Genomic DNA, 23433 nt, shown 5'->3' on the forward strand with positions numbered 1-23433 from the left:
TTTGAGTATGCTTGGTTCTTGAATGGAATCTTACCTTTTCTGTCTTGTGGTGAATATGGGTCTATGAATGCCTGTTATTATCTGCGAGTACCATGCATTGCCAAAATTGAACAACCTACACTGTTTAGTTTTTTTTGGTTTGTAAAACTTGTTAAAAAATTTCTACATCAACTCAAATGGTGAAGAACTTGCTTCTAACGTTCTATGCCTGGATTCGTGCCTCTAGAACCTGGGTTATCTCGAAGAATGGGTCCATCCGGGCATGACACGGGCTTCACGTCTAATGGAGGCCACTGGTTTCATGATCTTCGCGAGATACGTTATCAAATGCAAACTGCTGCTTCCATTGAAGTATAGGTGTGGTCTTGGAAATTTGCCGGAGGACCCCCATGACGAGTCAGTATGGACAGTCTTATGGAGGAAGCTCATTGAGTTTTGGTCCAATTATGTGGTGCGGATCCAGGGTGATATTATAGGAGGGACGATGCATTAAGGCCGGTATTCAGACGGGTTAAACCAGTGGTTCCCAATGTGGGCATTAACGCCCTCTGGGATAGGGGGCTGTTGAAGCTACGGTTATAACAGGATCAGATTGCAATGGGAAAAAATTTCTATAGGGGTGATGTGTGTGTGGGGGACAAAAAAGGTTGAGAAACTGGTTTAAACTAGTTTCCCAAAGTGGGCAATGGGAAGGCCCAGGGTCGATAGAAGCTACGGGTATAACAATATCTTGTGGATACGCATGAGTTGGAGCGAAGAGAGAAAAAGTTTGGAAATTGGTTTACACCATGTCGGTGAATACCACCCTAAGGGCGGTATTCACCGACATGGTGTAAACTATAGTCATAATTTTTTGATAAGAGATAGACACGGATTGAAGTTCAGGTTTTTTACCAATCTATGTTAATCTCTTAACCAAAAATTGTGACTACAGTTTAAACCACGTCGGTGAATACGGCCCTAAATCGTCTGGTATTTACTGGACACGCCCAATTTTTCCAATATAATTTCGCTTTTGGGAGGGAAGATCACCCCACTCTGGATCCATGCTTTTGCCCTAGGGTCTAGATCTACCGTATGCTTAAAAATTTCACGAAAAAAGTTCTTTCAGAAAAGATGGTAAAACCCCTCTTAACGGACACCCCAAAGATGCGGTCACTCATTTATGAAGCATAAACTTGGCGTTGCATGAAAAAGTATATCGGTGATTTTAGGATCCATTGAAGATTACAGTGAAGCTAGGATTACCAGATGACCTTCTTTATGATGCCATTTCCTATGTTTTTGAAAATTCGTCCTTTTGTCCTCCTTTTCAGATTTCCGCAATTATTTTATTCTGGGGAAATTTTTTTTCTTCCTCTCTGAAACGAATTTCGTCATTGGCATGAGTGTGTTTTTTTTTTACACAAATTATATATTTATACAAGATATACGGAAGACTGGATGTTGTGAAGATATTTATTATTTGAGATGTTTATTTTTTAAGGAAGGAAAAAAACTCATCTCTGCCTCTACCGGGAGTCGAACCCGGGTCCCTCGATTGCCGGACGAGTGCTCTGACCACTAAGCTACAGAGGAGATAGAGATTTTCCTTCCTTAAAAAAAAATTAACATCTCAAATAATAAATATCTTCACAACATCCAGTCTTCCGTATATCTTGTATTAACAAGTGGAGAGACATTCATGTCATTTATATATTTATATTCTTTGACCTATCGCCACCAAAATACAAGATCCTAAGTTACATGCAGGACAGCAGACACCACGTCCCGGCTTACTCTAGGACGGGTTCTCAAACTTTTTCCATCCGTTCCCAAATCAACGCTTATCCGTGGCTCCCCAGAGCAAAGTTTTTCCTTTCTTTACCAGTTCAATAGAGTCCCCAAAAGGCCTTTCTCAATTGCTCCGCCGCATCCCTGACGAAGGTTGGCAGCGCAAACTTTGAGAACCCTGCTCTAGGATAATAGCAAAAATACAGTACATCCAAATTTGTCGCGTGTGTGCGCATATTTTTGTATAAGTTGCAAGAGATGCACCAAACTGCGCCGAGTCCCTACGCATTTGCGCCAAATCTTGTTTGTGGTTCGCGGTGGTACCGCTAATGCACTAGTGCGTCAAATATCCGGAATGTCAGAAAAAGGAAGCATGAAAATTTCGTTCACGGCACGCGTTGTTCTTTCCGAGACAAGGAAAAAGATGCGGAGAAGAACTTCAATTTTTTTCACTTCCCACCATCTACCACAATCGCGTTATCTCGTGACCTTGGAAAGTAGTTCTACTACCTTGAAGTACAAAGTCCTGTACTGTTATTGGTATAGCCCGCGGTCTATGAAAGTCCCTGAATGAATATGGCGAGTTTTCCGATTTTGAAAAGAGTTTTTTCTCCTGCGGGTTACATACTGAAAATAACGGTAATTTCGTGGCTACCTACTTGCGTTCAACGACGGCATATCTATGGGTAAATTCGCTTTATTTCCCGCAAGATTGCACACACACCTCTGCGAAGAATCGAAAAGGGAATTTATTTACTTGTTTAAATTACCATTTTTCTCGGAGATCGTTGGGAAAAAACGGGATCTGTAAAAACCCCAGCTAAAAAATATCCATAGTTTTGTCATCCAGCCACTATGCGGTCGTGACAATTTCGCATCGCGAAAACCCGGATTTGGCGAACAGGATCGGCTTGAAAAAAATCTCTACCCATGCGGAACCTATTTTTGGCGCTACAGACCACGTTCTTTGTTTGGTCGACAGAGCTTTTTTTTCCACCCTTTCAACTCGATTTGGCACCCCTCCTAGAGCGGTGCCCCATATGGCTGCACTGTCCGCCCCCTGCATTGGTGGGGGACCCCCCTGCATTGGGGGGTCTAGTTGCGGCCCTGTGCTCTTACAATAGTCAAAGGAAGGAGTTTGTACTAGGAGCATGCTCATTTTACATAACTTCTGTGAGATATATATATAAATGTCCTACTTTTCCAAAGCATGTTGTTGGAGAGAATGAAATGTTTGCACCGTCCTTCTTGTTTTTCGCACTCTCTCACGTATTGCTGCGATTTTGCCTAACATTGCATCACCAACAGAACTATCAATTATGTGTGATGAATGGGTTGCACTACATTGCAAAGAATTACAAGAAGTGAAATCAGAGAATAGATAGATATTGGGCACACATATTCAAATTTTATAAATTTGGAAAGCAGCCCAAAGTTCAAAATTTACTCAGTTTTGGTGCAGGCTTTTTTATCTTTAGCACATGGTAACGCAGACAGTGAAAGAGAGTTCAGTGTTAACAAAAGTCTGTTCTAACAGTGAAAAATCAGTTCATCCAATCCTTTAATAGAATAAGACACATAAAATCTTATGTTCAAGGGCAAGAAAAATTTGAAAAAAATTGTCATTGAGATGCTGAACTCTCTCTTCTGAAAGCAACTTGTGATTCGTACAGAAAATATTGTAACAGGCTTCATGCTGAGAAAACAGCAGGAAATTTTTTTTTTTTCAATCTATTAACATGCTATTATGATGAGAAATTGTTTAAGTAAATAAGGTATTTTTTTTATATATTCTTGTTTTTTGCACATTTCGCTTTTAAATTTAAATCATTTCTTTAAATTCTGTCAGAAGCCAAGTTTTTTTCACCGGAAACCCTTATTATATTCTACACTCAGGGCTCCCACTTGCCATACTTTTTGGTAAAATGCCCTACTTTTGTCCTACGAAATCCTATCAACAAAATTTGCGTAATTTGTTTTTAATTGAGCAGTAAATCATCGATATATTGCCAAATATTACAAATGTTGTAATTTGCAATTAATTCTGCCAAAGCAGAAATTGTATCATTTTCAGAGTTATTTAAAGGGTGTATGTGGATCATTAGGTTTATTAATTTTTAATTTGCTAAGTTTGAAGGTTCAACAAGTAGAGAGGTCATTAAATCTTCTGTCTGGATGGTAAAAAAGAATTTTGTATTTATTACTTCATAGTCTTCATGTACAGTAACTAACATTCAGCATTCAAAAGTATGGTGCAAATTTTGTGTGTAGGTGAAGCAACAGTTTGCATTACAAAGCAGTTGAATACATATGGCTATTCTAGGTTTGGTAATTCTGATGCTACCCAATAGCATTCGTCTTCTGTATTATCAGTTGCCTTCTGAAAGCATGAAGAGGCATAAACAATATTTAAAATGTGCGTGCTCTCTCAGCCTAGAGCTTTCTTTTCTTTTTTTTTTTCTTTCAAGCCGACCACAACACAGGTCTGTCGCCGTGGGCAATTTACTACCTAGTGAGTTGTGGCAAAAGTGTAAGTGTGTGTACCTAACAGTCTCAGTACGTTTTTGTAGTGTTGTGTTTTATTTTTCAGTGCTGCCATCTGTATATCAGAAGGGAAGTGCAATGACTGAATATTTGTATCATTTGTAGGCCTGTTGCTCTCTGTGGCGAGATTCTTGAATGGGGAGATCAGCTCGCATTCACGCCTAAGTTGGAACCCTTAGAAAACCAACTTCAGCCGACCACCACTGTGGGGTTCGAACCCAAGGCGTCTCGATGCGAGTCCATCACTCTGACCACAGTGGCTCAGCTAAGAGCTAGAAATGAAAGTGCTTAATTTGTCAAAAATTATTACACTGGCATTGAGATCAGTAAAATGTTAACAAATTCCTTTAAAAAGAGGATGGATAGCGCAGTAAAACCATCACTTTGGCCTATTTACAGCGGATCTTGTAATACACATTTTGCTCTGTGCTTTTGAAAGTTTTGTGCAAGGAGCATCATTCTTGAAAAAACATGAAGCAAATCATGAAGACACGTAAGTCTTCATAATATACCATAGCTGCCAACTTTTGAAAATGAAAATTCGGGAGATTTTCGCGCAAACCCGTATTTTATGCTAAAACCACTCCCTAATAAATACAATAGGGATTTTTCCAAATAAAATAGGGATTTTCCAAACATAAAAGTTAAAGCGTAGGGAATAAAATCCCTACTGAAGTCAAATTAAAATAAGGATTTTACACACATGGAAGTTAAACCGTTGGGAATAAAATTCCTACGCAAAAAAACAAGTGAAATTGGAGGCCAAAACTTCAATGATGTAAAAATAAATATTGTGTTCAATCAGAAACGCTGTGAACAAATATTCTCCGCGAATGACCCCAAAATCATCGGAAGATGAAGGAAAACACCGTCAATTTTAGAAGAACACTGACTTTTTGTGACACTTGCTTGATGTTTTTCATTTCACGAGTGATGATGGCAGTCTTTCCATGACCGATGTTTATGTCCGTAACACAACTTGTACAAAAAGGAAAATTCTGCCCTCTTCTGGAACGTTTGATGAAAGGAAATTCATCGGAATAAGTATCTTTAAAATTGATTAAATATGTTTTTGCTTATCAGTATTCATGTTTTGTTATATCGCACGTACGTAACTTAAACAAAAGAAATTTTGACCATATGCGCGTCACTAGAATCTTCAATTATTATCCAGGACTATTGGCTGCTAAGCCATTTCCCTGCACGATAAGACAAACAACTTTCTTGTTACCATCAGAGGGTTTGTAAAACTTCCTTAAAAAGGGAATTTCCCGATTTACGACGTGTGACGTCATTTCGAAAGGGAAAAAAAAGAGGCTTCACGCCCCACAAGAAATTCCTTAGGGATTGTTTTCATAAGCGGAGATTTTTTTTTAATGAAGTAGGGAATTTTTAGGGACAAGTAGGGATTTTTGTGACTTTCATAAAAATTCGGGAGATTTAAGAACTTTTCGGGAGGTCGAGCGATGAAGCTAAAATTCGGGAGATTCCCGAAAAATTCGGGAGACTTGGCAGCTATGATATACTGTGCATTATTAGAGTTGACAGGCTGGAATGTGGAAGACTTAAAAAAAGAATGTAATATATATATATTGTAAGGAGCGACAGAAAATAATTTTCTGTGGTTACTAGTACAGTCGGCCTCTCCCCGTATTCGCGGGGATGGCGTTCCAGGGCGTGACCGCAAATACGGAAACCCGCGAATAACCGAAATCATAGGTTTTTTTTACATATCTTGTTTATTGAACATCAGGAGAAAGAGCAGGGTCACACAGAGGTAGAAGGGTATGGAAAAGAGGGTGCCGCAATTGTTGGCGATGTTTCCTGAAAGAACATTGTGATTTCTATTTGCCGTTTCTTCTTCATATCAAGTATTTAGACCATAGTTTACCAACCTTTTTTCTCCCAACGCAATCCAACCCATAGGATTGGGTTGGATTGCGTTGATTGGGTTGATATACTGCAAAAGAAGGTAAAGATGTCGCATGCGTCGGCCTGCTATATCCAATGGTAATAGGTGAAATGGCCTTCTTCATTGATGTCACAAGCTTCGTGCGGAAGCCTTGTTCTATAGGTGGTGTTGCCTAAACACGCACAATTCAAATATTGTAAAAAAAAAAACACGTGAATGACGATTGCCGAGTGTTGTCAAAAAGTTTTTTTCCAATAAAGGGGGGAAAAAATACACAACGAATATGGAAACCGCGAATACACGGGGGGGGGGGGGGGCACGACTGTACACTGTTTTGGCCAAAAATTGTTTTTGACAAGTCATTTCTGTCATTTTGCTTTTGGCTCAGGTCAATTTTACACGATACTGAAATAGTACTATGAAGAAAAAAATAAATTTAATGTTTAAAAACTTTTTTTAAGATAAATTTTTTTTTTTTTTTTTATTATGTTGTCTGGGGGGGGGGGTACCTCCCTCCCTCACCTCACTTTTTATATAGTCCCGCTTTTTCCCACTTTTTCTAATTTTTTGAGGGGGAGCCCCGTGCACTCGTTTTTGTTACATTAGGATGAATAAGATTTTGGTGTTCAAGCGGCAGAAATTCTTGCTGCCTAGGTTTTCAATATGCATGGTGTTTAATATTTTAAAAGAGTCTAATAATTTTTATTCATCATTTCATTCAGAATACATGTTTTAGTAGTGATAGATAAGATACTTCAGAAAAAATTTAAATGGATTTTGATTCATGAAGGAAATTTATTTCGAATTATTTGTTTGTTATTTATGTTTGTATTTTTGGGAAGGAGCCAAAAAATATGTTTGAGATTCCAATGAGGCTCGTGAATTCATTGAGACGGCCCTGGCTATTCGCAATTCAATCACCTCACCATTCCAGAGTGCTTGCAAGTTTTACTGAAACCAAGGGCATTTTTAAAAAGGATGTTTTTATCCTCGATACTTTGGCCATCAAGACCGTCCAGACGAATCCTATATATATAATGTCTGTCAAATTTCTTATTCTTTCATATCTGTCGAAGTCATCCTCAAGCGAACGCAGATCCGAAATAAAACTCCTCGCGGTCGAAAAATGAGTCATCTCAGATACAATAGACCCGGAACGATGACCCTGAAGGCCAAAAATCCTCGGTATGACCACAGGGTCCTCACGGATGAATGGTAACGTATAGCATTCGCACCTTTATTTCCAAATCGATCTCTCTCTGATCAGTTTTTCCTCCATCCACGCAACAAGGGTACGTCAAAAGTGATTCGTTTTGCCCAAGCGGTGTACACCTCACCTGACAACCACATGGATTGATGCTGTAACCACATGTCCCGCGTTTAACAAAAAGCACCTTTTTTTGTGGTAAACTCTCTCGAACTATCAACTTTTTTTTTTCAATAGCAAATTTACTTCATTGAAAGAATACAGTAGACTCCGGAATAATGTGACGGAAGGGCGGGCCGGATAACAGAAAAGCCGGATAGGCCGGAGTTCTATAAATACAGTACTGTCGCTTCCTACCCCCATCCTTACGTCAAAAACCATCTTTTTTGAGATACCGAAACCCGCTCTTATTCATATTTTCTGATCTCGAAGTAAATTGAGTACTTAATAAATATTTGTTATGTACTTCTCTGTGTGTGAACTGTGTACTGTTTTACTACTGAAAAAGTCCAAGAATAAAAAATATTGCCATATTTCACGATACATATATATAGCATCCATATTTGTTACGGGCATCTTTTTCTCAGCCTCCTCGTTGGGCATTTTGCCTGTTTTGGCGTTGTTTTCGTATTTGTATAAAGTTAATCGCAAGAAACTTAAAATCATAAACAACGTACAGCAGTGTTTTTTCAACATCGTTGGGATCATTTTCATTTACTATTATTGTTTGAAGTGCTTTTAGTGCATTTAGTGTTGTGAAATTGTGCAATTATTACTGATGTGCAAATCATAAAAAACAACACAGATTTTGGATTTCATGGGAAAGCAGCGGGGAAATTGATCTTCGCATAAAGGGAGTCCGTGTGTCTTGACTTTCACTAAAGAGGGGGGGGGGGTGTTCACTATATCAGTGGTTCTTAACTGTTTGAAGCCCGCGGCCTGGTTGATTTCCTTTTTGTGTGGGGGAAAGCTCGGCCATACACACGACTAATGGGGAAAAATGAGACAATGAATCATACACGTCCCGGTTTGACTGATGTCAAGGCCCGGCGGTTGAGAAACACTGCACTGTATCAAAGAGGTTGGGAAACACAACTATTCACAGTACAAATGCACACACGACTTTCACGTTTTCAAAACGAACAAAATATAAACGTCATAGTTATTACAAAAAGCATTCAAACTCATTTTGCTGTTCATTGATAAATGATTACACGTATGTGAAAAGATAATATCGTAAATTATTATGCATTATCGTTTTTAAACTAGGCCGGACAGTCGCGAGCCGGATAGTCGGGAGAGAGTCTACCGTAATTGATAATTCCACTGGCGTACTCAAGTGTGTGGGGGGGGGGGGTCATTGAGCCGAGATTGTAGTTTTTATGGGGATAAATAACGAAAAAATCCTCCTTTTGGAAGACAAAAATGCTGATCCCACTCTTCCTTTTGAGAAAATTTTGCGTACACTACTGGATATGGTTGGGGGCGTCCTTTCTAAGCAAATCCGGTTTTGTCAAAAGGATTAATGAGTACCAGATGTTTCTAGATATTAAGATATTTTCCCTAACAAGTTTGAGGCGGCAACTACCGGTAGATGGCGCCTTTATTTCCAACACAACTCGTTAAAGGCAGTAAATTGCGTACAGCGATGTGGTCGGAGTTGGTGTGTGGTGAAGTAGATGTTTCCAAATAGAAATAGAATGTTTTTTAAAACAAATGAATCGATAGTTTCGGAGGAAAGAAAGACTATTAAAAGGTTTTTAGTGAGCAAGGAGTGAAGCAGAAACACAAATAAATAACAATATGAAATTCCAAGTTCTCTTCAAGTCATACATACGTAAAAGAACGCTTTTGCAGTATACAGGGTGATTCAGAAAAGATGGGAAAAACTTTAAGAGGTGAATAGTGCACACCAACACAAACAATTGTCATCAAAGAATGCGTGGGTCTAACATGAAACGCAAACGCGCAAGCGCGTTTCGAAACGGTCGCTCTGTAAACGTTAAAACGTCATTCCTGTTGAAATTTATCGGGAGGAAAAAAGAACATCACGCATACAAATGTAACCTGGGGGAATAAGAAGAAACCGTATGCAAATCTGCTTTTTTAGTATTACTAAAGTGCTCCATTATCCCGTAAGTTACAACTGTTAGAACGCGCGCATTTGCACGCTAGAATAACTTCACGGGGCTGGCGTCCGCGCCTTTCATTCACTGCTACGCAGACTTGCATACAATTTCTTCTTCCCCAATGTTGCATTTGCATGCATGGTGTGTTCTTTTTCTCAGGATAAATTTCAACAGGAATGCGCTTTTAACGTTTGCGGAGCGGCCGTTTCGAAACGCGTTTCATGTTAGACCATGCATTCTCTAATGACAATTGTTTTCATTGGTGTATACTATCACCTCCTAAAGTTTTTCCCCATTTTTTCTGAATCACCCTGTATGAGCTGCTGAACCAATTGTGGTTGCTTTTTCCGAGCAATGCCATTCAAATGATTGGTATTGCTCCAGCAAGATGATGTCCCTGCGCATAACACATCAAAAGATTTTTACAGTCAATATGAAGCTGATAAAGAAATGAAAGAACAGCATAACGAGCTTGTCCGGTAGTTTGTGCTTCATGCCGTTCTTTCAGTGACTTTTGAATTCATGGACGGTCAAAATCAGCTTTTCTGCCTTCTTCACTCTGGCAGTAATGATACCGCGAGTCACAATCACACGCAAATTCAATGATGAGAGTGATCGCAGGCAGTCAATTGTTGAATTCGGACATACGTAGTTGCCCTCGTAGGAGGACCACCAACATCACACGAATCAGGGACGTGGGTTTCGCTATTTTAAATCTAGGGCCACAGTCATTTTCAGCTTGGTCCAATTGTCATTCGCAAGTATTCGTATCAAATGTTTTTACTTCTTTTCCCTGCTGCAATGAAGTACCAGCGACACAGGCTGGCTACATACTCCCGATGTCCCTTGGCGAATATTTGCTTTCAGAACAATTTAATACGCCAACGTGTGTTGTGACAAAGCACATTTACAGATCACTTAATTCTCCCGCTGCATATTTAAAGTTCACTTAAGCAGCCTCATAGCACATTTACAGATGATTTAAGTGACCCACGGTGCAATTCCACATTACTTGAGTGGTCCACGGCACCTTTCCAGATCACTTAAGCGACACACAGTACATTTACCGATCACTGAAGTATCCCACCGCACATTCAAAGATCACTTAAACAGCTCGCGGCACATGTACAGATCACTTAAGCCATGGGTGCTCAAACTTTTGGAGAATGCGGGCCACTTCATTGGTTTGAAAATGTATCGCGGGCAACTTGAGTTGTCGTGAAATGTGCCTCGAGTCACTCAAATGATTTGAAAATGTGTCACGGGCCGCTTGAGTAATCTGAAAACGTTCCGATTTGCCAAGAGCCCACTTAGTTGATCTATAAAATGCAGCGGGCCACCTAAAGCCGGGTTTTCTTAGGAGTAGAATTTCTGCGCCGGGTGCAGCGTGAAAATGATGATTGTTCAAAAAACCTGAAATTCAGGTTTTTTGAACAATCATCGTTTTTACGCTGCAAACGTTGTAGAAACCTGCTCCTAGGAAAACCCAGCTTTAGTGAAGGGTAAATGCGTCGCGGGCCGCTTAAGTGATCTAAAAGGGTGGCACTGGCGTAATCTGCAAATGAACACTGGCGTAATCCGCAAATGAACACTGGCGTAATCCGCAAGTGCCACCTTAAGTGTACTGGAGGTGTGCCGCGTTTCGCTCGAGTAACTTGGAAATGTGTTTGGAATTACTTGGATGATCTGGAAATGTGCCGTTGGTAGCTTAAATGATCCAGAAATGTGGCACCGAAATCCACCGAAGTGGACTGCACAACTGAAGAAATGTGCCACGGGCCCTTTAATTTGATTTGACAATTTTTCGTGTGCCACTTGAGTTTTTTTGGTTATTTGTTGCGGGCCACATTTGACCTGCGAGCCAAGGATTGAGCATGTATGACTTAAGCAGTACGGCACAGATCACAAGTTCCCCGCTTTCAAACCAATGGAGTGGCCCCATACTCTCCAAAAGATTGAAATAGAGCACCCTTGCGTTAGAGCTACACGTACATCCAGATCACACATTCCAGCATGTACCGATTTGTTAGAAATTCCGTAGAGGAATGTGTACGAGTTGCATGTACGTTTCATGTACATCATTGCCAATGAACGGTGAAGCTGCCACACTACTTGTTCCATACCTTGGAACATGTTTGGCTATTCTCAGTGGCGTATTTACAGGAAGGGGTTTAGCGGGCTATAGTCGACGGCGGCAAGTTCGGAGGGGGGGGGGGAAATTTGAGGAATGAGTGGCAAGCAAATTAGTAGAACGGGTGAAGGGCGGCAAAATTTTTGCATAGTCCATCGTGAATCCACCTCTGCCCACAGAAAGCGATGGAATAGGTCAGTGAGTGACCAAAAGAGTGACCAGAGAGTTTTCAAGTGTGTGAGTGAACAAAAGACGTGAAAATAAGCAAAAGAATGACTTAGAGCGTGAGTAATCATGCGAATGAACAAAAGAGTGACTTAGAGCTTGAGCGAGTATGTCGATGACCAAAACAGTGACCTAGACGGCGGGGAATCAGTTCCGTGAGTGATCAAAAGAGCGACCTAGAGAGTTTTCAAGTGTGCGAGGGAACAAAAGAGTTAGCAAACACGTGAATGAGCAATAGAGTGAACAGCAAGGGTGTGAATGACTAAAACAATGACCCAGAGAGCGAGTGATCAGGCCAGTGAGCGACCAAAATTATAAAAACAAATTCACCAATTTGTGAATTTGTTTTGATTTTTTCTTGAATTTGTGTTGGCAATTTAAGGAATTTGCCAACACAAATTCAAGGGTTTACAACAGCTGGCTGATGCTAAGATGAGTTCAGGAAAGAAAGTTCAATTGCCCTTGCGCGGGTAATCGAACCCACGTCCGCTCACTTACCCTGTCAGTGCCCTAGACCACTAGACCACAAAGGCAACGAGTCTCAATCTTTCCTCAATAGCTCGTGCGCGCTGAACGGGACCGTACATGAAAGGTCGGACCTAACTTAGGCCAGAGCTCACAATTGCTGACACTGTCACCAGATGGCCAAATATCCAAGGATGATGTCATTCTTCGCTATCCATACGAAGGTTTACTTCATAGGTAACCATAAACCTTCGTGTGGATAGCGAAGAGTGACATCATCTTTGGCACCGTTCAATTATTACGTCATCATCGATGGGGGGAGGGGGTTTCCGATTTGCTGACTTTTGATGACAAGGGGGGAGGGGGGGGGGTTTGGATAATGCTTACGTCATCAACCACCCTTTATGAAAATATGAAATATTCTTAATGGCATCCCCTATTCGGTGTTCCAAAAACGAGAAAAACCTTTCGATAGTTTGTGGGCACTTGAAGTGACATCCCCCCTATTGATAAGTGCCCTACAGAGCCACTTTAGTGATCTCTAAATTTTTCGCGGATCCAAATGATCTGGAAATGTGTCCGGGCCGCTTAAGTGCTCTGGAACTGTGCCACTCAAGTGACTCGTAATTATATGCTGCGGATCACTTAAATAATCTGAGAATGTGCCGCGTTTAACATGAGTGATGTAGAACCGCACTGGAGGCCACTTAAGTGCTCTAAAACTACGTCACATGTCACTCAAGGGATCTCTAAATGTGTCACGGATCGCTTAAGTGTTCTGGAACTGTGTCCCGGGTCATTTAAGTGATCTGAAAATGTGCCACGGGCCGCTGAAATGTTGTGGAATTGTACCACGGAACACTTAAGCGATCTGTGTAGATGTGCCGCTCAGTTCATTTTTTTTTATAAAATTAGGTTTGAGGAGAGCGGGCCGCATCAGATAACCCCCCGGGGCCATATTTGGTCCGCGGGCCAAGAGCCTTTATGCGATTTATCATTGTATGGCTTAGAGGGTAGGTCGCAATGAATTTATTAAAGATAAATTTTGCGTTCATAGCCTTCAAATAACATTAAATTAACAGAAATTGATTATAATAACATTTAAAGGTTACGAAAATACCTCTCTTATGAAATTTCAATTAAAAAAATTTTCGTTTTGCATTAAAAATATAAATTTTTGATCGTGGGGAAGGAGGGGCACGAGGCCCCCTATGCCCCTCCTCCCCCTGTGCACGTCTCTGATCCCACCAATATGTGTTAGGATTCAGAGGGGCAGAGCTGATGACGAAATTTTGCTGACAAGGGTGGGTGGGGAGGCCAAAAATGGCTAAAAATTTGCTTACTTAATACTTGAACGGCCCCTTGGAAAATTCGTGTAGCCCCACCTCAAGCAGCAAAACCATAAATCGGCTTCTGGCCAGGCTGGACACGAGTGTGGTCCTAAATTTACCCGACTCTGTACGTGTACTTTGACGCATCTTCTCGATTTCGTTTCATGCATAGGTTCGATGTCGCCCAGGGTTATCCGAAAGATTACGACCTCGAGAAAATTCCGGCGAAGAAACGGGACCTTCACACATCGACGTACAAGAGGCTCGGCTGCTCCGTTGATTCGGTTCGTTTGAAATTTTTATTAACGAGAAAAACAAATCTTGCATGAGAGTTATTTCACTCGGCACAAAACTGCAATTTGCATTGAAAGACAACCAGAATGAGATCCCTGTTTTACATTTTTTCAATGAATGATTTATTGTGCAGTTACCGACATCGACGACCAGGGAGGCGATGGAAGAGCGCATTAAATTCGACAAACTCAACGACGAACTCAGGCGGTGCCTCGAACGCCCACCGATGGTCAACGTCGGAAACATCGGAGAGTCGCTTCTTGGACGAGGGTAAGATTTTCCATACGCTCAAGTGAAATTTGCACCGAACAGGACGTTTGGACGCCAGACATTTGGACTCGTGCCGTTTGGACACCGTCTTGTGACTGCGGCCACAATCAGATGGATCATTAGTTATTCCTTCATATAACGTCTTATTTATTTAACCTTAATTATTTTTTTATTTTCACACGCACGCACATCAATATCTTTCATTGTTATACTTATATCACATTTAATAATTTTTGACGGGAAAAACCCCGTAGAAACACACCAACGAAAAATTTAAGAACATAAAATGCATGAGAGAAGTAAAATTTAAAGAATTATTACATATTCCATCAATAATATCATTAAATAATATCATTAAGTTATGATCACAGTAAGTATTTGATCTCTCTCTCTCCATTGCTGAAGTTCTCGTGAAATAGAAAATTGCTGCGTCAAAACGGCGGCGTCCAATCAGCCGATGCCCAAACGTCCCGCGTCTAAAAAGCTGCGTCCAAACGTAATGTGCCGTAATTTGCAAGAATGGTTCACAAAAATCTACGTAGCAACTTTAAACAACAAGCACCCCGAGTAATATTTATCGTGCATTCGAGCGGACCAGAATTTACTCAAAAATCAGAATTTTTTTTTACATGAAGCTCCAGCCAAGCGCACCACGGGTCTGATCTTCTGACGCCCTCCTGGATTTAGTCCTTGCATGACATGAATATATGCGATGTTGAAAAAATGGAGAAACATATACCAAACAAAAATCACTAAATGAGAAATTGATCCTCGAGTCAATTGATCATCTTGTCGAAAAAGAACTATTGGGTATAATGTAATGGACGGATAACTATATAATGCCTAATAAACTGCTAGCAAACTATATAATGCCGAATTGTCATAGGCATAAACTTGTATCCGGTCCATGCAGGACCGCAACTAGATGTTTGGTCATCCGGGGCAAGTGCGCATTTTGGTGCCCCCTTGTAATGTTGAAAGAGAGGTTTAAGAATAAAATTTGCGCCCCTCTGGTCCAGCACCCGGGGCACGAGACCTACCTGCTCCCCCTTAGTTGCGGCCCTGGATCCATGAGACCAAGCCCACTCAATATTCGCTACTATTTCAATAAGACATGTAAAAATACTGGATTTGAGCCCCTCCTCCAACCCGCAATGTTCTTGAGGCCTCCGAATATTATCAATAACTTCACGCCTTTTATATTGCACTTGATATCATTCTAATTTGATATGATATGTATAACGCACTAGTCAGTTATAAAAAACACGGACCAAGGAGTCTAACATGTGCGCGAGTCAGTTGGATTCGATCAAGCCCACGGGCAGAACGAAAGTGTCTAGTAAAGTGGGGATCCCCGTCGGACACGGCGGGGTGCACCGACGGCCTGGGTTGCCCATAATTCTTTGGTGACTTGGAGCTAGAGCGTACACGTTGGGACCCGAAAGATGGTAACTATGCCCGGGAAGGTCGAACCTAGAGGTAACTCCGGTGGAAGACCGCAGCAGATGCACTCAAGCCAAGGTATTCGCAAATGTTCAGCTGGCTGTATGAAGTGGAAAGCCGTTGTCTTGGGGCATAGAGTTGCGCAGTGAAGAGGCGTGGCCATAGGCACGCCTCTTCACTACGCAACTCTATGCCCCAAGACAACGTTGTTAGTTGATAGCACATATCGTAGCGAATCCTTCGGGAAAATATGCTATTTGTTTTCGGTGATGAGCTGTTGAGCATTCTCTGAAAACGCCCTCTACCGCCTTTGCTATTGCGTTCAATAATCAAAATTCTGTAATCAAAAATTCTCGTGTAGGTGTCTTATATCACCCCTTAAAGTTTGCTCCATAAATTTAGAATCATTCTGTATATTCCGAAAATTCGGAGAATCTCTATCTATACATATAGTCTTGTTATTCCATCTAGGAACTATCTAGAAAAGAGCCAGGTACTCCACGAGATATACGACAGGTACGACCCGAAGGTCGATAAAAATCCCAAGTCGGTGACGAAATCGGATTTCATGCCACCTGATCCCATGTTCAAATTAGGGGTGAGTAAAATTTATTAAATTCCACAAACAAAAATTATCATACAAATTACACACTGACAAGTCAGGAAAAAGTGGTTGCAGATGAACATATGCAAATAAGGGACAACTGCAACCGATCAACGTAATTCGATGCGGTCAGCAGCGTCCGTGTAAGACACACAGGTAATAACTAGGGAAGCTGTTAGATCGGTTCACGCTGCTACAATGGCGAACACCATTTAAGTGACTTCGAACGTGGTTTAGTAGTCGGTGTTCGTGAGATAGGTCGCAGCATTTCCGAGGTGTAGAGATGCAATTTAAATATTTACCCATGGCCACACACATCGCAAGAGCGTCCCGGGAACGTAAGAAATCCAGAAAACATCAAATCTCCGATAGAGGGTGCGGACGGAAAAAGACCCTGAAGGAACGGGACCATCGACGGCTGACGAGAATCGTTTCACAAGATAGACGTACACACACCCACACACAACACTGCCTCAAATCACTACAGATTTCAACGTCGGGGGCATCAACAAGTGCCAGCATGCGAACTGTACAATGGTCCCTACTTGATGATATGGGCTTTTGGAGCCGAAGGCACACTTTAGTGCCGTTTTGATGACTCCTCCTAACCAGATCATGACCCGCCGCTCTGTTTCAATGAAGAGAGATATAAGCATGTGGTCGAAGAGGACCTGGGCCATGCTGGGAAATGTGCAATTGTCTGTTGTGAGCCTAATGTAAAGTTTTGTTTTTGTGTAATATTTGTCATAGTGCTGCCATCAATTTTTCCAACTCTGAGTGAAGTGTAATGATGGAATAATTGCCGCTGTGGGGGCTGGTCGAATGGACATCTCTGTGGCGAGTGAGAGTCTTAGATGACTGCAAGGCACAAAACTAACTAAACCAGAACGCCTTCACACTTTAGTGGAGTCCATGCCGCGTCGTGTTGAGGATGTTCTGCGTGCGCAGGGGGAGGGGATGTACCAGTTCTTCCTGGCACTTCAGTGTAAAACCGCCTACAACACTGGCTTGCTCTGTTATATGTACGATGTTCATTTTTTAAATGCAGCAAAAACTCTTTTTCTTGTCCTCGAACGGAAGGAAATGGTTTTCCTTGAGGGGGGGAAAAAAACCGCTGAAAAGAATATCGCGAATTATCGAATTTTCTCGAACGTTTTACGAGAAGATCATATTTTCAGCCCTGCTCGTTACAAAGATGTCCGTCACCAAAGACGCGTACAGAACAGGAGATATACATACTACGCTTGTGCGTGAGAGCGGGGGAGGGGGGACGATGATGGATCGAGATCATTAGCATCATCATCATCATGATCGTGTGTTATTTCCTGAGACAATTTTTTTTCCTTGTCCCGTCTCGTTTCCTGGAAACTTTGGCTCCGACGAAATCCTAATAAGTTACGGTTTTTTTCCCCCTAAGGGGCAATTATTCCCTCTCGGCACGTGTAGTCAAATGGAAAGGTGACGAAGGATTCAGAAAAGAACACGCCGCACATTTATGTACAAGCCACGCGGCGCGGTTTCTCACGACGTTTTTCAGACGCGACCCAAAATCAACAACATAAGCTTCGCGACGCATGGGACTGTTCATTCTCCAAGATCATGCCACAGAGTCGCTAAAAAGTCTCGTAACAGAGTGAAACAGGCCTACAACGGTAAAAATCTTCAATCATTTCATTTACTCATCGTTGAAAAAATTGATGACAGATGGCAGCACTACTCACAACAAGCATTGTACAGAAACGAACTTTACGTTAGGTTCACAGCACGGACACGCACATTTCCAACATGCACCAATTCGCCAGAAGCTCCGTAGAGGAATATGGACGAGGTGAATGCGCGGTTGTTCAGTAATAGTAGTATTTTCCAAGATCAGTGAAACTAGCGACTCAATAAAGGCGTTTATAACGGGAGAGTTAGTGGGCAACGTATCTAGAGAGACCCTGCAAATTAAATTTCTGTTGTGACCCATATCTCAAAGTCCCTCAGAGAGCAACGGGCCTACAACGGTACAAATAACCAATTATTTATTTCACTCATAGTTCGAGAAATAGATGGCAGCACTATAACAAGAATAACATTGAAACAAACTTCACGTTAGGTTCACAACACGTGCAGGCACACCCAACATGCACCAATTCGTAACAAACAAGGCTTTCGTGGCTACGTAAAGTAAAATTCAAAGTTTTTTTCTTCTTTGGCCAATGTGACAGAAGGTTTTTGTCTTTCGACGTTTCGTTCGTACGGGTGACGAACACGCACACACGCACTTTCAAGAAATAAAATCTTACGTAATGGCGGGGAAAAAAGACTCCCACTTGCGCCTTCTCCCTGCTTGAGTCGCTCGTAACTTGTAACCCCGATACGCTTATTGGTTGCACTCTTTCCAAGTTTTTTAAAAGATCTTTTATCAAACTTTTGTAGTGTAATTTCGGTCTTATATCGAATCACGGCTGAGCTCGTGTGATCTCTATGCATATGAAAGATTTTCTCACTGAAAATTTCTGACACTAAGCGGGTTTGGTGCAGCATGAGGGGGGGGGGAGCATATATCTAACTGGCACCTTATTTCTAATGTACAGGATGTCCCACAAATTCGTAAATAGTTCAAAAATTCATAAAAATTGAAGGAATTGCTACACTATCTGAATGCGGTTATTTTCTTGTTTCTAACAGGACCCCGTGCCGCCAACTGCACCAGAGTCTGCTAGTCCGCCATGGATGAAGTTCAGACGTTGCCACTCTCAGTTCACGGACACGGCCGATCACCGCAGGAATGATGTCGCCAACTGGTGGGACGAGAGTGGAGTCTACGCCAACTCGTACCTGAGGAACCAAGACAGTTGTCGCGTCATTTGCCCCGGCGATTTCTGAGAAAAGGAAGGACATTTTTTGTTGCATTTTTTTAAACATACTTTTAAATGTACAGTGTGTGTCAATGTTTTTCCCTATCGTTTGATTTTTCTTGATTTGTAAAGGGATGATGAATTTTTTTTTTATCATGTTGTGAGTTTATTGTCACGAGCGTGTTTTCGAATAAATGAAAAATGCATTCACATCAACGGTATTGTTGCGGATAATTTTCCACAAGACTTCGAGATTGCAAAACAAGACGCGATTCGACGGACAAACACAGATTTATTTACAGAACAGCAATTTACACGTATTTACAGGCTAACCAGAGAGCTAACAACTTTCTCGCAAAGTTTAAACACAACTGACTGAATCTCCTTGTGCCTCTCTCAGCCTTTTCTGAGCCTGTCTAGCCTGCCATCTTGTGAGCGCCGCACTATTTATAACCCCGGAGAAACTTCGAGAAAAAGAACATTCCACAAAATTCTATTTCACAGTTTCCTAGTCGACGGCGCCACCATACGGACTGCCTGTAGGGGCGGGACTTTCTAGGTTTTTCTCTACACGCCCTGCCAGTTCTCCACCAATCACAGTCATTTCCACCAAACCGAAACCGGTATCAACCGATTTCGATATTTCTGAGAGCCATCGAACGAATTGCGTCATCTATCGTCGATAGTGTAACAGTATTTACTATCAAATTGCAATTTCCACTAGGTTGATGCTACGCCAGCCAGTAGGGTGTTTAGGTGTACGCCATACGGGGATATCATTCATTCAAACCAAGCACAACTCCGGTCTGTCGCCATAGGCAATTTACTACTGATTGAGTTGTGATGAAAGAATGAGTGTATTGCTCCGGATCCCCTGTGACCCCCAGATCTCCTGGAACCCGAAACTCCTGGGCGGGGCAGTGGAAACGATTATATTCAAACTTTACAATGAAAACAATGTACACACACAGCTACCTCGCGACATTTGGCCAGTCGTGGCCCAGCCTTTAAAGTTAAACTCACACAGATAAAGAGCTTATATCCCTGAAGGGACAGCCCGTGCCTTGTCTGGTCTGACAGCCTTCGAAGTTCAACCGCCTGGCTAGCAGTTGCCTAATTGGCGAGATTTTCAGGGCGCTGCCTCGTGGAAGTTGCCTATAGCCAATTTAACAACCTTACGACGAGTAAGGTTCTCAGAGTGTAGAAAATGGCTGGCGAACTTTGGATGGTGAGCCCTTGCTGTCTTACCATAATTGCCGGCCTGCTAGTGGTCTTTGTGTGGTGGACTTTCAGGTCAGCTCCAGTGCTCGGTTGAGTCCTTGCTGCCTTGCAATTGTTGCCGGCGGGCCCTGAGGCCAGCCAATGGGTCTTTGGGGCTCACGTTCGTTGGTTTGATCCCTTGCTACTCTTGCCTACGGGCGCTTGTTAGGCGTCGATGGATGCGTCCCCGAGGATTTCCTAGTTGGGTCGCTCTGTAGATTCTGCTTGGCTCGTTGCATCGTTTTTTTCCAGCCCCTGCTCTTGTCAGCCGGTGCTTGTTATTAGGCTCCGATCAATGGGTCTTTAATTTCGTCCTTGAAGGCAGGGGGCGTCCCCTAGGTGAGTCCTTTATGTCACTTGGTGTTCCACGTGACCCTGGGGTTCCGTGACAGTTTTCTTGGGGTTCCTCGTGATCAAACGCCACGGAACCTCTGGGACGGAAACTCACGGATAAATGCCTCTGAATTGCGATCACAGCATCCGCAATATCAAACAAAACTGATATTAAATTGGCGAATTGTTTGGGGGAAAAAAAAATCAAAATCACGAAAATGTTCTGAAAATTGCATCAATTCGTCACCCAATCCACGCTCAGCAAGTCCATTGGCCTAGAGTGTACTGTGGGTATTCTAGGGTCATAATAGACAATTTCTCTAAGATGCGGGTGTTCAGAAGATCGTAGCCTGTCAAAATGAGCATTTGCAAGCTCCTTGATATAGTCCAAGATTAGTGGTAAGTCAAGACCTTTTCTGGTGTTTTCCCCTCTTACATACCAGGGGGCTATGGTAAACTGACGAGGAATGATGTTCTGCTGTGCCTGTAAACGTTTCATATTTGCAAGACTGGCATGAGCCCACACTGGGGCAGCATATGTCAGAATAGGACGAATAATAGTTTTAAAAAGAATTACTTTATTCCTCAACGTTAGCCTGGCCTGTGGGAATGTGATTCTGGATAGCATCCCAACTGCTTGTGAGGCCTTATTTCTTACGTACGTCACCTGAGGAGAAAATGAGAGCGACTTATCTAGTATACAACCTAGATATTTGACTTGGAGTTTTCTTGTCAACACCGTATTGCCGATGTATATGGGAGTTCTTGGAAACTTGTACCGTCTTGTGAAGAGAATATATTGACATTTTTGATGATTCAACTTTATATCGTTGTCTTGGCACCAGTCCTCAACGTCTTCAGTTGATTCTTGTAAATTTTCAATACATTTTTTCCCTTTTTTGTGATTGGTCAACAGGATGCCGACAGGATTGGTCGACAGGATTGGTCATCGTCAGCAAATAGACCAAGCATTCCGCGCTGAGGAGCTGGGAAGTCATTGATTTGTAGCGCAAAGAGCAGTGGTCTCAAACAAGAACCCTGCGGGACAGACGCTCTTATTGGTCTAACAGTTGAGAGACAGTTGCCATTTTTGACTTGGAATCTTCGATTGGAAAGGTAACTGTTAAGATTACAATACATACTTTCCATGCGGCACATTAATCAAAAACCAGTCACACATCCAATTCCAATCGAATAGCCAAAACAGTTGTGTTTTTCATTTTATAGATGACAGAACTGGTTACAGTTTATATAATGATGTTTCTGGGTATAATACGTACATCCTATACTGTTTGCTGAAAGGAATATTTGTGGTTGATAAAATTTTATTTTTACCCGTTTGTTGGTCATGGACAAAGGAAATGGCACAAACTAAGGCTTAACTAAGAAAGGCACCATTTTTTCATGGTTAGTAATTTTACAAAATATGGACGCTTGAGTCTGAGAATGATTAAGAATGCTTCTCCGCGAACACGGAGTTTTTTTGCTGCGAGGAAGAAAAGTTCCCTATCATGCTATTTTGAGATCCTACACAAATATCGAAATTATATGCGCAGGGACACTGGCCAGTTCAGGTGAAATAAAAGACAATATGTGGAAGACGAATGTTTTTGCATATTTTTTTGCATATTTCGCTATTTTTACGTGATAGAGCATATTTTCAAAAAAATTAAGGCATATTTTGCATATTTCATAGTTTTGGATAAAAAGTAAATTTTCACCCTCGCTATTCCAATTCCGCTTCAGACTGGTTTTTTCGGTTCTCGCCTTTGACGGGAACTGAAGAGAGACTTCCAGCGTCTGTGAGCATGGGAATGACCTACAGACTCCATAATCATGGGGAATGATCAAAAGAATGATCTAGAGCATAGTCTCCCAAACTTTTTATTCCATCACCCCCTTCATCAGAAATTTTTTCCTTTCATCGCCCCCCCCCCCAACTCAAGTAAACCCATAGGATCCTACGTTAAATCAGTAGGTTCTATCGCCCCCTTGGACTATTCCATCGCCCACCAGGGGGCGATATTGCCAACTTTGGGAAACACTGACCTAGAGTATGTGCAAGCATTTGAGTGACAAAAAAAGCGAGTGGCCTAGAGAGTGTTTGAGCATGGGAGTGACCTAGAGAGTGTTTGAGCATGGGAGTGACTTAGAGAGTGTTTGAGCATGGGAGTGACCTAGAGAGCAAAGAACCAAAGCAATGTACAAACATGTGAGTGATCAAAACAATGCGCAAGCATGTGAGTGACAAAAACAGTGCGCAAGCATGTGAGTGACAAAAACAGTGCGCAAGCATGTGAGTGACCAAAACAATGTGCAAGCATGCACTGGCCAAAATAGTGCGCAAGCATGCACTGGCCAAAATAGTGCGCAAGCATGTGAGTGACCGAAACAGTGCACAAGCATGTGAGTGACCAAAACAATGTACACGAGTGTGCAAGGGTCCCGTTTGCACATTCGTTAAGGTGACACTTTTTGCTGGCGCTTTTGCAGATCCTGCGATACACAGGAATCATCAGTAAGTGTAATCAATCCAGTTTACGGAAATTTCACCTGCCCTGACCATGTGAGTGACCACGTGAGTAAACATCTGAATGGGTGAGTGACTTTGATCGGTCATACGGTTACTCAGTTGCTTACTCTTTCTTTTCTTCTTAGGTTCACTTGGT

The 23433-nt window shown here is 41.9% G+C and overlaps 1 protein-coding gene across 1 annotated transcript; it reads left to right on the forward strand.

The window, feature by feature from the left end:
- Window positions 1–12191: 12191 nt before the first annotated feature.
- On the forward strand, window positions 12192–19199 carry LOC149089051 (cilia- and flagella-associated protein 95-like). The gene is made up of 6 exons (XM_089239933.1): window positions 12192–12219; window positions 12304–12391; window positions 13890–14001; window positions 14145–14281; window positions 16196–16322; window positions 19002–19199. The coding sequence occupies exons 1-6, from the start codon at window positions 12192–12194 to the stop codon at window positions 19197–19199; spliced, it is 690 nt and encodes a 229-aa protein (XP_089096059.1).
- Window positions 19200–23433: the final 4234 nt, after the last annotated feature.

This window comes from Pholcus phalangioides, unplaced genomic scaffold (assembly GCF_987345545.1).
Source record: "Pholcus phalangioides strain wild (caught in Gottingen) unplaced genomic scaffold, Ppha-v1.0 ptg000002l_1, whole genome shotgun sequence".
NCBI lineage: Eukaryota > Metazoa > Arthropoda > Arachnida > Araneae > Pholcidae > Pholcus > Pholcus phalangioides.